Raw genomic sequence first — 13,585 nt, 5'->3', positions numbered from 1 at the left:
CAGAGTTGTTTTTAATGAAAAAAGCAAGATACTATTATATATATATTGCATTTTTTTAAGTCTGAGAAAATTTATACCAGACTCTTAATATTGCCTACCTATTATGAAATTTAGCATGAGACAGTTTAAAGGAAGAGCTTTAGCTTTTTAGCTATTTATATTTAATTTTTATAAAATGCAAATACTAGCTTTTGTAATACGTAATTTAAAACATGCCAGGACAAGAATAGACAGATCATTAGAATAAAAAAAGTTCTAGGGAATTCCCTGCCAGTCCAGTGGTTAGGACTCCATGATTTCACTGCCAAGGGCCCACGTTCAATCCCTGGTCAGGGAACTAAGATCCCACAAGCCACGCGGCATGGCCAAAAAAAAAGGAGTTCCAAAATAGACTACATTATATATAAAATTCTAGTATAGAATGGGGTGGTTGGAGGGGGAGTATCACAAATCAGAAGCAAAAGAGGGTTTTTAGTCAGTCAGTGATTTGGGGCAGTTGATTAGCAATTTTTGCAATTTGGGGGAAATAATTTTAAAATGGAAGAAATGGAAGAAAATTCAAAATATTCATCAAACCTCAGGAAGGAGTGTGGTCTTTTAGACTTAAAAGAGGATAGTATCATAAGGGGAAAAGTGGTCAGCTTTTAACAATGTAAACATTTAAATTTTATGTGTGTTTTAAAATTCTGACTACTGGGGGTTTCCCTGGGGGGCCAGTGGTTAAGACTCTGCGCTGTCAGTGCAGGCGGCGCGGGTTTGATCCCTGGTCGGGGAACTAGGATCCCACATGCTGCGTGGAGCGACCTTTAAAAAAAATAAAAGTGAAAAAAAAAACTTGATTACCAAAATCAGAAGTCAGATAGCCAGTTGCTGGTTGAGGGCGGGAGCAAGATTAGCAACAGATGTATTAGATGTGTGATACTGTGATATATATTTGGTCTTACGTTTCTGTCTTCTAAAACCCTTGTAATCCTAAAGAATAAGAACTATAGGGTCATCTTTTGTTATATTTTGTTTTCGTTCCCAGTTCCTGAAATAGCTTCAGAAAATAATAAAGGTGAAATGGGTATCTTTTGTTACTCATAACAAGCCCCTTTCAACCACACCTGAGTTTATATTAATGCGGTGATTCCTTAAAAGCCCCTAGATAACCACTGGACGGGGGCTGGTTGCTAGGGAATCCAACCATGTGATTAGAGGGCTGGAAATTTCAGCCCCATCCCCTGACCTCCCAGGAGGGGAGAGGGGGTAGAGGTTGAATCAGTTACCAGAGACCAATGGTATAGTCAATCATCCCTACGTAATTAAGCCTTCATAAAAATCCTTAAAGTACACGGTTCAGAGAACTTGGGTTGGTAAACTCCAGGAGGTGCTGGGAAAGTGGCCTGCAGGAGAGGGTATGGAAGCTCTCCTCCCCTTCCCACATACCTTGCCCTGTGCACCTCTTCCATTTGGCTGTTGCAGGGTTGATCCTTTTATAATAAACCAGTAATATAGTCAGTAAACTTTTTTTTTTTAATTCTGTGAGCCACTCCGATTGATAGTGGCAGAATTGAGTTATACTGTGGGACACCCACTTGGTGTTGCAGAATTGCTTGGCATGGGAAAGACACCCACACATTTGGTGACTAGAAGTGAAGTACTGGGAGTTAGTAGTACAGAAAAACAGAAGAGTTTTTGTTTTAGAAGATGGTAGGCTCAGATCTTTAAAAGAAAAAAAAAAAAAAAAATCCCCGGACTTCAGTAAACAAAAGGCAAAGAACATGGACAGACTGAGTCTATAGAATTAGTCCACTAGAATGAACGCTCTGTGCGGGCAGGAATTTGCATCTGTTTTGTCCTCTGGTGTATCTCTAGCACCTAGAACAGAACCTGGTACAGAGCAGGCTTTCAGTAAATAACTGGTAAGTGAGGAAAGCTCAGTGAATTTATGACAAATATTCAACCACTGTAGTATTCAGAGATCTCAAATTAAAACACTGACAGTAATAACACTTCTCCATTCTCAGAATAGCAGAGGTTTTTAAAGGTTACAATTCCCAGTGTTAGCAGAGGTATAGTGAAAAGGGTATAGTATATTGTCGGTAGAAATACGTACAGATAATGCAGGTATGTTAACCAACCTTATTATGGTAATCATTTCACTATATATCAAATTACCATGTTATACACCTTAAATTTACACACTATTATTTGTCAATCATCTCAAAGCTGAGGGGAAAAAAGAAATAGAGACAAAGAAAGGAAATTGGGGGGGGGGGCGCATATTTTTTTAAATCCCATTCATAGAAAATTACTGAGAGGACCACGGGTAGGGGTGGCAACCAGGAAATAGATTTGCTGAGCGCTTCTCTGTGCCAGGTGCTATGACAATTGCATGTTTTGTTTTGTTTTTTAATTTTATTGAAGTATAGTTGATTTACAGTGTTGTGTTAATTTCTGCTGTACAGCAAAGTGACTCAGTTATACATACATGTATTCTGTTATACATATATTCTTTTTCATATTCTTTTTCATTATAGTTTATCACAGGATATTGAATATAGTTCACTGTGCTATACAGTAGGACCTTGTTGTTGCATGTTTTTATTTAATCTTCATAATAATCCTGTGATACAAATAATAATTCCATTTTACAGATAAAGAGACTGAGACTCAGAGAGAATAAGCCATTTCCATAGAGTCACAGTCTCTGCATGATAATAATCATAGTGAGACCGAATGTATGTGGCAGACACTGCTCTGAGTGTTTCATTTTCCTGTATGTTAATTCACCTGCAGCAGTCCTGTGAGATGTGGGCGTTGCTCTCTGTGCTTTGTAGATGGGAAGCTGTTAACTAACCATATAAAGCTACTTACTATTTTTGTCCAAAAAAATAAAACTAAAATTTGAAATAAATTATTTGGGAAAACTTTTCAGGGAGCTTTAGAAGAAAAACTAAAAACTGCCAGTATATGGAAGTTGTCTCCTAACCTAAATATTTCTCTTCATCTTTAACTTTCCATTTCCTAGAAATGTACATGCAGTGTGGCACTTAAAATGTGTAAGAACTCTGCTGTACTTAAAATGTGTAAGAATGTGCACAAATAAAACTATGGAAAAAATTCTGAATGTGACCTGAGAAGGCCATGGATAAGAAGAGCAGCTAATATATGCAGCTGTCTCAGATCATATTATGATAAAGTGTAGGGAGATTGAACTTCACATAAATACAACTGGGTCTGTTTGTTATTTTTGTGAGTTTTTTTCTTTTCTTTTTTTTTTGTCAGCTGTGGTCCTATGGTGTTGGATGCTTTAATCAAGATTAAGAATGAAATTGATTCTACCTTGACCTTCCGAAGATCCTGCAGAGAAGGTAAGCATTTCCTTCCCTGTTGTTAGGCTTGGACACTTTTGTTCTGTTTCCCAAAAGAGGCCTGGGCTGGCCAGAACTGATACCAGGGGATACCTGGAGGATGGCTGCAGCGCTCTGCCAGGTGACCTTGCCACAAGTCACACGTCCTTTTCTTGGGCAGAAGTGTTGGAAATTTGAACTGTGGTATAAGTTCTGGTTTCTAAGTTTGCTTCCCTTCAGGAGCTTTCACTTGCATGGTTACTGCTTCTGGCGGTCCCTGTGAGCTGCTGCACCCTTCAAGGACCAGCTCAGATATGCTAGCTGGTCACCGCGGAGCTCGTTCTTTAGGGGGGTAGTGGGGAATTTCTCGCTGGTGCTCGTGCACACTTAACACTTGTCCAACAAGGGGGACATGCGTCCCCTTCCAGCTCCCAGCATTACACGTGCACAGGGCAGGTGGTCAGTAGGAATGTTCTGGATGGAAACAGCGATTCCTACAGTGTGCTGCTGATTCCAGGCAGTGTGCATACCAATGTTCCTTAATAGCTATGTATTGATTTTATGTACTAGAAAAATATAATTACTAATGACAGTGTAACAGTGATAGAAATGATTTTTAAATATGAATTTAAGGTAAAATGAGTTGATTGAAAGTAAACTCCCAAGTAATCATTCAGATGGTTCTCAGGTGTGGGAAAAATCACACGGGGTGCTATGACGGCTAACTGATCCTGATGGCTGTGGAACACAGACTGTGCAGACTCCATTCTGTGCACTTTACGTGAGATAGACAGGTGCTGTTACCATTTACACTCAGCGTACGTGTGAAAAAACTGAGGCCCAGGGAGGTTAAGGGACTTCTGAAAGGACACAGAGATGGTGAGTCGGGAGCCAGGACTCAGCCAAAGTTGTCAGATTCCAGAATTGCACTCTCAGGTGATACACTCCCTGGCCGGGCTCGGAAAACCTGGGATAAAACCAAAACAGCTGGGGCCAAGACCAAGGGCCGTGATCGAACTTTCTCCCTAAAATAACCTTCCATAAAAGAAAAAGTCATTATAGCTATTGGCCCATCGCTCTTTATCTGTGTTCTGCTGTACATCTCAAGCATTTAAAGTCCTACTTCTAAGACATCTGTTTTGATTCAGCTAATCTTACAGGATTGGATTCAATGTAGCAGATGCTAACGGGTATGGTAGTTTGGCTGAATCCTGCTGTTTAGGGAACATTCTGCTGTAATTAAGTACCAGCCTTCCCACATAAGTCCTGACAACACAGGAAATAGACGCTTTTCAGTAAGTTTCCCCATAAGACTCTTTCAGAGCCAAGAGCACAAGGTGTGGCCCATGTGGGCAAAAATTTAAAAATGAGGCAGAATGATATTAATTGCGGCTACTTTTGTTTCCCTTGTAGTTTGTGAAGAGAATTTCCAGGGGAACCTTTTTAAGAGAAGTTTCGTTGGATTTTTTTTATTATTATTATTGTATACCATTTCTTATAAAAGCATACTGCTCTGTTGTATGCCAGGCACACATAAATGTGCTGATAATATTCGATCTCTTGGGGAACTGTAGGAGTATTTGCTTAAGATGGATATTTGTGTCCTGTTATACCTTTATTAAGATTAACAGGAGAGGGAGAGAAAGTGGTAACCCAGTTCAAGTTTCACAAGTAACCACATTTCTCCGGCCTAACTACCTTCAAAAAACAGCTTCAGAAGAAGTGGTAGCAGGGGCTTAGAGTGCGTAGTCATTTGTAACTCTGAAATACCTAGGAAAGTCCATACACAGGAAATGAGTCCAGGCTAAGAAAATTCTCATTTCAGGGTCCTTGGTCAGCACCTTATTTTGCTGACTTTGGTTTGGTTTCACATTAGCTCATTCTCCTTGAAAAGTCAGTGCCAAGGCAGCTTTTGTGGGTTTCATGTCCCCAGTATAGGCTTTGTGGAGACAATAGAATGAGAGCTGTCTCTGGACAATCTGTATCCAGGCCTCAACTTGAAGATGACCAAGACAGTGTTGATTTATTTTGGGGTGTTATATCTGTTAAGAGTTTGAGTCCAGGGAATTCCCTGGCGGTCCAGTGGTTAGGACTCTGCGCTTTCACTGCCGCGGGCCTGGATTCAATCCCTGGTCAGGGAACTAAGATCCCACTAGCCTTGTGGTGTGGCCAAATAAAAAAAAAAGTTTAAAAAAAATAGAGTTTGAGTTCAAATAACAGTGACTTTAAAAAAGAAAACAAAGGCTGGTTTTTCTCTCAAAATATATGAAGCAAAGAGCTAGGACTGGCGTGGGCCCTCCGTGATGCCAGCAGCACCCCAGGCTCCTCTGTGCTCCAGTGCCATCCTGAGCAGATAGCTTCCGACCTCAGGGTTGCCTCCTGGTTTCACAACGTGGTTTTTGGAACTACAGCCGTTAGATCTACGTTCTAAGAAGCATGGGAAGGAGAAAAGGCAGCGGGCACCTCTGCACAGGTGTATTCCATGTCAGTGCTGCTCCTGCTGGTAGAGCAAGGACAGTCCGGAAGGGAGGATTGCAGCTGGACTGCCCGCAGCTGGGTAGGGGAGTGTTAACTGTGCTGTGTCTCAGGCATCTGCGGCTCCTGTGCCATGAACATCAATGGAGGCAACACTCTCGCTTGTACCCGAAGGATTGACACCAACCTCAACAAAGTTTCAAAAATCTACCCTCTTCCACATATGTATGTGATAAAGGATCTTGTTCCTGTGAGTTCCTGCCCGTGTGTGTGTGTCTCTCTCCCCACCTCCCCGGCACCTCCCACCTGCTTTTTTTTTTTTTTTAAGGGGGGCAGGTGGTATGTGTGTTGTGCTATAGTTCTTCAGGGCAGGCTTTTTTTCCTGTCTTGAGTTTAGTTAAGGAATTTGAATGGCAGAAGGTAAATGGCCTAGATCATCCAGCAGCTCATTTGGTGAGGATTGTTTGGGAATAGCAGGGCACAGAATTTTAGACTTGGAACAGTTTCAGAAATGAAGAATTTGGCCATAACAACAAAGAATTCATGTGGCAAATATCAGTTGGGAATGCAGCCGTTCTTATGTGTTTTAATTTCTACCTCCCTATATTTGGCCACCTCCCTTTCCCTGACTGGGTGTTTTCAAGGGCATCTGGGGAGAAAGGACTGTGGGATTGGAAAGTTTCCCAAGTGGGTGAAGGAGAAATTCCCTAACCACGCTTACATGTGACCATTTCTCCTTTCGTGATCTTTGCACGTATCCATGCCAAAGGAAGAGAGTCTGACTACTGCCTGTCACAGGGCAGAAAAGAGGGCAGTGTCCCAAAAATGGGATAAGGAGGAAAGCTAAGGAGTGGTGGTGGAATCTGACCCATTTCTTCTTCTTCCTCTTAACCTCAGGATTTGAGCAACTTCTATGCCCAGTACAAGTCCATTGAGCCTTATTTAAAGAAGAAGGATGAATCCCAGGAAGGCAAGGAGCAGTATCTGCAGTCCATAGAAGATCGTGAGAAACTGGTCATTAGTCCCTGTTCATTGTCTTGACTTGAGGAATTTTGTTGCAAAGATGTTTGCCAGGAAGTGGGGCTTAGGGGCAGAGGGGATGGGGGGGGCACAGCATGAGATGATGCAGACCATTCAGCGTCTTCTGGAAAGGAACTTCAGAACCATCTGTGCAAGGGTTGGACACCCATCCTATCGGGGCCAGGTGGGTAGTGAGAACCTGTGAAGGGCCCAGAGAGGACCAAGGCCCTGGAGTGCTCTGCCTAGAGGGGCTCACTGCTGCCATGTTGCCGGATATTTGTCTTTTTCAAAAGAAACCAGTATGTAGATCGCCAGGTCTTGAAAAGTTGACAGCTAAATCAGAGTTACTCTTTAACCCTGTGGGCAAATAAAGCACATGCTGGCTGTTTGCAGTCCTGCTGCCACCACCCTGTTTGCAGATGGGAGTGAGAGAAGCGATAGCAAAACTGGAACTAGAACTTTGTGCTTTCCTGACACCACACGTCTAGTGACGCGGTGTGGGCTTGTGACAGGCCCACTCACTCTTGGAGTTGCTACCCTGGGTACAGGCTATGAAGTCTCTGAAAGTGAAGGGGTTATTAGCAAGCTTGTAGTCTCTTTCTCGTGTACACTACTACCTCCTCTAAGAAGGAGGCACGCACACTCACTCCCTGCACACTTGGTGTCCTTTGGAGAGGAAGAAGTGGGAAGGGGACCAGATGGAGATAGGTCCCAACATCATGCCTGCACGAGGGAAGGACTCGTGCTGTCTCGGTCACCACTTCATTCGTTTACATGACAGTCCGTGAGCAGACTGAGCGCACCTCAAGGGCAGGGGCTGTGTCTTATACCCCTTTCTGGATCCCAGGATCCTGGCATGTGCTATCTTATCAACAAATATGAGTTGTGTGAATGAATAAATGAATTCTGCCTTTTAGGTCTGGGGGAACATTTAGCCCCTCTCCTCTTCCCCATAAAATATTAAGAAAGGAAGGTCCTGGTAAGAATACCCAGCTCTGTCGTCATCGAGATGTTGAGGGTCAGCATGGTGATGTTGTAATTCAGAGCAAGCAGAGCTGCCTTCTCTTCCAAGAGTTTCTTGTTCTCAGGACATAGCTCTGCCCCAGTTTCTAACTCCAGGGAGTCTGACGCATCCCAGGGTCCAGGTTGGAACTGGCCACCCTGGCCCAGCTTTCCTCAGGTAGGAAAGCTTGTAGCTTATAAACATCTCCTTGATGTACTATTTTTAGGGATTGGAGGGTTCCCCTGAGCATGTTTTCTAGGTAGTCAAAATTCACTCATTTAAATACCAAACATTTGCTTATTTAGCATTTTTCACTTCTTCCAATTAATATTGCTGAACCTAACTTTTTTTCGTGATTTTAAAAGCCATAATGCTCACTATAGGTAATTGGAAAAGAGAACTAATTTTCAAATAATCTATAATTCCACCACCCAAAGGTAATCTCTATCGACAACTACCCTTTTATAAGTAAAGAATATGACTATCGTGAAGGCTCTTAATCCTGTGACCTTACGCTTTCTAGACAGTGGGGCCAGTTTACACTCTCACCAGCTGCCTGAACAGAACATAATTTTTGTTGAAGACTCGTGGTTACAATCATGACCATCAACTCTGTGTCATCTGTTTTCAGCTGTCACTTCAGATGTCAGCGTGCCCTCCTGTTTTGCCACTTTTAATCAGTTTCTGTTGTTCCCCAAATCAGAAAGTCCAGTTAGAACTGGTTGGGCATGTTGAGTCAGTGTGGCAGTGTTAGAGGAGGGATTCCAGAGTCAGGCCGCCTGGGGGCCCATCCCAGCTCTGCTGTTTGCAGCTGTGTGACCCTCGGCAAGTGACCTAACTTGTCTGAGCCTCAGTTCCTTACCTGTAAAATGGGAATCTAATAGCACTCACCCCAGGATTATTGTGACAATCAAATGAGGTAGTCAGTAAGGCACATGGTACTCAGTGCTGGTTGGCTGTTTAGGATGATGTTGATCTTCCTATCGAAAACTTGAGGTGTCTGCTGAGCCAGGGCAGAGACTGGTGTAGATGCTAGATGCCTCAGCACTCAGGGCCTTTTTAATTGCTGCTAGACTGCATGCAAGGTGGTAAGTTCTTCCCATGTTTTTTTGTTTTTTTTTAAGATAAGTGAGGGGTTATTTATTAAAGGATGAGTACACTGTACTTGGACTTAAGAACTCTGGGCTCTAATCCAGCAAATGTCTAAATTTCAATTCCAAGATCTTTTTTATGAATCTGATAAATCTCTGCAAACCACTCCTAGGATTTTGCCAAGAAAACTCACGTGCGAATAGGCACTTTGTTCGTGCACTGACCCCAGACCTCACATTTAATCAGCTCAGGACACGACCATCTCTTCCATGGTGGACTCCTGATTGCCCTTTCTCCCCACACAGGACGGGCTCTATGAGTGCATTCTCTGCGCCTGCTGCAGCACCAGCTGCCCGAGCTACTGGTGGAATGGAGACAAGTACTTGGGACCTGCGGTTCTTATGCAGGTAAGGTGCTCCTTCATTACTGTAAGAGAAATGGAAACCAGATGTTCTGAGGGGTGATGGCTTCCTTCTTTGGCATCCATTACAAATGGTATTTGGTTGCATCACCTTCGCTTGGCTTTCAGTAAATCTGGGGCTTCATCTGCAAAATGCCTTCATTTAGTGTGGTGAGGGTCACGCCAAGGCACGGTGGCTGCGGGTGGGCACACCATGCCTTGCAGATGTTCCAGATGTTTCCCTGTGCTGCTGGCTCTTCCCTGCCCACTTGCCCGCTTTCCCCGGACTGCGTCCGTCAGAAGGCTCCCCATCTCCCTCTCACGGGATTTTTAACATGGAAGCAGGGGAGAGAGAAATTTCGTTGAGGAGCAGTTACCCAGCTGCAAGGTTGGAAATTGTTTCCAGGCTAGTGAAGGCCTGCAGTACTGGGCCTAGGGGTTGCTTGGAAAAAAAGTAGTATTGTTTTTCATTGTCTTTCACTATATGTGTAGTTCACTGCAGACAGAGTCACTGTCATTGTTCCCAGAAAGCTCATACTTTTTAGATTTGTGGTCAGTGCTTTTCATAGACTCTGAAGCAACTCAAAAAAAAAACAACTTCTTGTTTCTCATTTTCCCACAAAAAGAGAAGTTCTGTGGTTGTGTGACCAGTTAGCAGCTGTACTGATTGATTCCTGGCCAAATTAAAGATGGAGTAATGAGGTACATTTGTAGCTGGCGCTTGTACCAGTGATCTGAGTTGTTGGGAGATGTAAAAGTGGTGTCGGTAACACTGCTGGAGCCAGCCCGGTGATCAGGAGCTTAATCAGCTTTCAGCTGGCTGATCTCAGGCTTCTGCGACGGATACGCTAATCAAAAGAATCAATAAGTAGAACAGATATTCTCTCTGTGCAGGTCTGTTATCAGTTCACTCAAAGGCAGTGGGTAGGTGCTCTGAAGGCAGTGAAAGAGAGTCAAGGATACCGCCCATGCCTTCACTCATTCATGATCTAGGGAGGAAGCTAACGAGCAACATGAAATCAGTAGAAGACCATGCCTGATGGTATATAATTAAGCGACCAGGTGCATGTGGTTCAAAAGTTGGTGGGGCTCATTAGTCAAGGTGATCAAGAGATGTTACAAAAGAGTTGGGAGCCTTTCCTTGAAAGATGGCAAGAAGTAAAGTGTGGAGATGGCCTCCAAGCTGAGAATTCCTGTTCCTCTGCGCGCCTGGAGCTTTGAGTTGACCCAGAGCGCTGCTCTGGCCAGTTAAGGTGACAGCTCAGCCCACCAGTCCCCGGTTCCCCCAGGCCTATCGCTGGATGATCGACTCCAGAGACGACTTCACAGAGGAGCGCCTGGCCAAGCTGCAGGACCCGTTCTCTCTGTACCGCTGCCACACCATCATGAACTGCACGAATACCTGTCCCAAGGTACGCGGGCTGCGGCGCCCCGCGCGGCCCAGCGCTGCCGTGTGCTCGTGAGGAGGCAGCGGGCGGGGAGCAGAGAGCTCTCTCCCCTCCGTGTGAGCCTGCGGGTGTTGGCGCTTCGTTGCGGGGCACAGGCTCACTCGGGCCCCCTTGAGAAGGGTTTCCAAGTCGGGTTCACACGGGCCTGGTGGGAGTCAAGGATGCCGCGAGGACCCATGAACAGGAACCTGGGTTTGCCCTGACTTTGTGGGAAGCACGGGGGGAAAGCCGTCTGGGCACAGGCAGCTGTGGGGGCTACGTTCCCTCTCGGGCCCCAAGGTCTCTGTGTGGCAACACGGCTGCCGGTCCGCTCGGCTCCCTGGCAGCCAGCCTGTGCTTTCTCCTCTGCGCGTCTTTCCTCAGTCTCGGAGCTCCTGCTTGCTCAGCTTTCACTCCCCCTTCCTGTTCATACTTCCTGCTTCCTGTTCATACTCGCCCTGCCTGCGGCTTCGGCATCTGCCTGGCTTCTCTCCGCATTTCTCAGCTCACATTCCTCGGAGGGAGTCTCCTTGGCCCAGCTTAGCTTTCCACGGCGCAGCCCACGTCAGAGCTGGCCGGCCAGCTACCGTCAGGTGCCAGCCCTGGTCCCGTCAGTGGGCGGGGAGCGGCCAGGGCTGCCCTTCGAGCAGAGACCGTGGGCAGAGCAATTTCATTTTAAAGGTGCAGTGAGTAAGCAGGCAGCGAGATGGAAAACTCTAGCACGACCAGTTAGCAGCTTAAAAAAGAAAGAAAGAAAGAAAAGGCAGCACATCTTAACAAACATGAAATCCAGACTGGGTAATTCCACAGTGTCTCAAGGGCCCCCCCTTCCCCTGCCAGAGTGCTTCTCATGTGACATCGGCATTGGGGTGGGCCACGGGGCCTGGTGGGGTCCCGAACAGCGCGGGAGAGCTCAGGCTCCGCCTCCTGCTGCCTGCATTTCTACCCAGCTCTGCTCAGCGAGCCTTGTGGCTTCTGAGGCCAGTCATGCCCCTGAAGTGCTTAGGACAGTGCCTGGCGCATAGTAAGCACTTAATGGGACCTTCTGTTATTTAGCAAAACAAACGGGTTCTGGGCCCGTTTGAGCCGGTCAGTCAGAAGACAGCCTCTCCAAGGCTGGGGCCTGGCTTGCGTATTTCTTCAAAAGCTCCGCAGAGGATCCTGAGGTGCACTCCTAGGCGTGAATGTTTGCATCGCAGAGGACAGCAGACAGACCAGACAACCAAGGACAGACTTCTCTGTCCTGCCCTCCCCTTCAGTAAAGCAGGGATGGACACTGGGGCTGTGAAGCTAGACATAGGCCCAGATTGTTTGAACTAGAAGGGACCTCAAAAATCGTCAAGTGCAGCCCCTTTTACAGGTGGGGAAGCTGAGCCCATGAGCGGGAGTTGGGGGTGGGGGCATCTTGCCAAGGTCACTCTCCGGTTGGGGGCAGGGCAGGCCTAGAAGCAGGCCACCCGCCTCCCAGCGCCTCCTTCCCGCGCTGGGACTGGGTACAGTCTGGTTGCTGACTCTAAATTCCTTTTGATGGGGCAGGTACGTACACGGCTCAGCGTTCAAAAGGAAATACTGTGGAGGGCCTTCCTCCTGCCCCAGCCCCAGCCCCCTCCCTGGTGGTGTTATCAGCTTCCTGTGTGTCCTTCCAGGGATAGTTTGTGCTACACGCAAATGTTCCACGTGTCCTTTGTCACAGTGTCTGCCTTTTCTCACTTAACACATTTCGGGGTTCCTTCCATATCAGTGTTTTAAGGAGTGTCTTCTCTTTCCCTTTCTGTCTCTCTGAAGATCTTTTTTCTTTTTCTTTCTTTCCACACTTTAATTTCAGAGTTAAAGTTGTCCTTCTAAAAGGAGGGGACCCAGGACTTCCCTGGCGGTCCAGTGGTTAAGACTCCACGCTTCCACTGCAGGGGGCACGGGAACTAAGATTCCACATGCCGCTCAGCGCAGAGCCACGTAAAATAAATAAGTTAATTAAATTGAACGAGGGGACCCTTCACTAGCCTCAGATGAGTACTTGTCTAATTTTACCAAATATTTGGTGATCTCACTTCCTGCTTCTACGAGACTGGCCCCCACTGGGTTTAATTGCCATACCTCGTGCAGGACAGATGTACAGCTGTGAGGCCAGCTGCAGCTAATCCAGTGTTGTGGGCCACTTAACCAGTGGTGCTTAGGAAGGTTAACAGAGGCTTCTTTCTCCCACATACCTTTGAGGGCTTGCAGATGCAGATTTCTGGTGATGATGATTGAATGATAATGGTAATGATGTGAAACCTTCAGAGATAACTGGCTGATTTTGACACTGTAGTCGTAGAAGAGATGACTCTTCCCTGGGCTCGTTGACCTGCCACAGTGAGGCTCAGCAGCAGGAATTCAGTGAGACAGGGCTCCTGCCAGAGAGAGCTGGCCGTTTTCAAACGTCTAAGAGTGGAAACAGAAGAGAGCTCTTAGCCCAAACCCCTGGGTATTAAAGGACTTGATTTGTAATCACCGTGCTTTGACCAGCTAGGTCAGGAGGTCCTGGGTCGCCCAAGGTCGTGGGGTTCTTCCATTCAGTTTCACTTACCATTTGGTATTGATTCTCTTCTCTTTTTTCAAGGGGCTGAATCCAGGGAAAGCTATTGCTGAAATCAAGAAAATGATGGCAACCTATAAGGAAAAGAAAGTTTCAGCTTAAGTGTTCCCATGCTAAACATGACTGTAACCAGCTCAGCTGAATGTAATTTGTATCTAATCTGAGTTCCTTCAAAGGTCTCGATTTCCCACAAATACAGCATGTATAATAAAAATTTTAATAAATAAATAAATGTTATTCTACTTTATTAACAAAAAA

At 45.6% G+C, this 13,585-nt stretch overlaps 1 protein-coding gene across 1 annotated transcript in view; it reads left to right on the top strand.

Annotated features, from left to right (window-relative positions):
- The window catches only part of SDHB (succinate dehydrogenase complex iron sulfur subunit B), a 37,210-nt gene extending 23,625 nt beyond the window's left edge, over positions 1–13,585 (top strand). Inside the window, exons 3-8 of the mRNA XM_059914720.1 lie at positions 3,271–3,356; positions 5,924–6,060; positions 6,708–6,824; positions 9,231–9,332; positions 10,615–10,737; positions 13,352–13,585. Of these exons, the coding sequence (XP_059770703.1) occupies positions 3,271–3,356; positions 5,924–6,060; positions 6,708–6,824; positions 9,231–9,332; positions 10,615–10,737; positions 13,352–13,429 (643 nt within the window). The 3' untranslated portion in view covers positions 13,430–13,585. The remainder of the gene's footprint in view (positions 1–3,270; positions 3,357–5,923; positions 6,061–6,707; positions 6,825–9,230; positions 9,333–10,614; positions 10,738–13,351) is intronic.

Source organism: Balaenoptera ricei, chromosome 1 (genome assembly GCF_028023285.1).
Source record: "Balaenoptera ricei isolate mBalRic1 chromosome 1, mBalRic1.hap2, whole genome shotgun sequence".
Classification (NCBI taxonomy): Eukaryota; Metazoa; Chordata; class Mammalia; order Artiodactyla; family Balaenopteridae; genus Balaenoptera; species Balaenoptera ricei.
The sequence above is the reverse complement of the archived record's forward strand: the minus strand, read 5'-3'. Positions and strand labels throughout refer to the sequence as shown.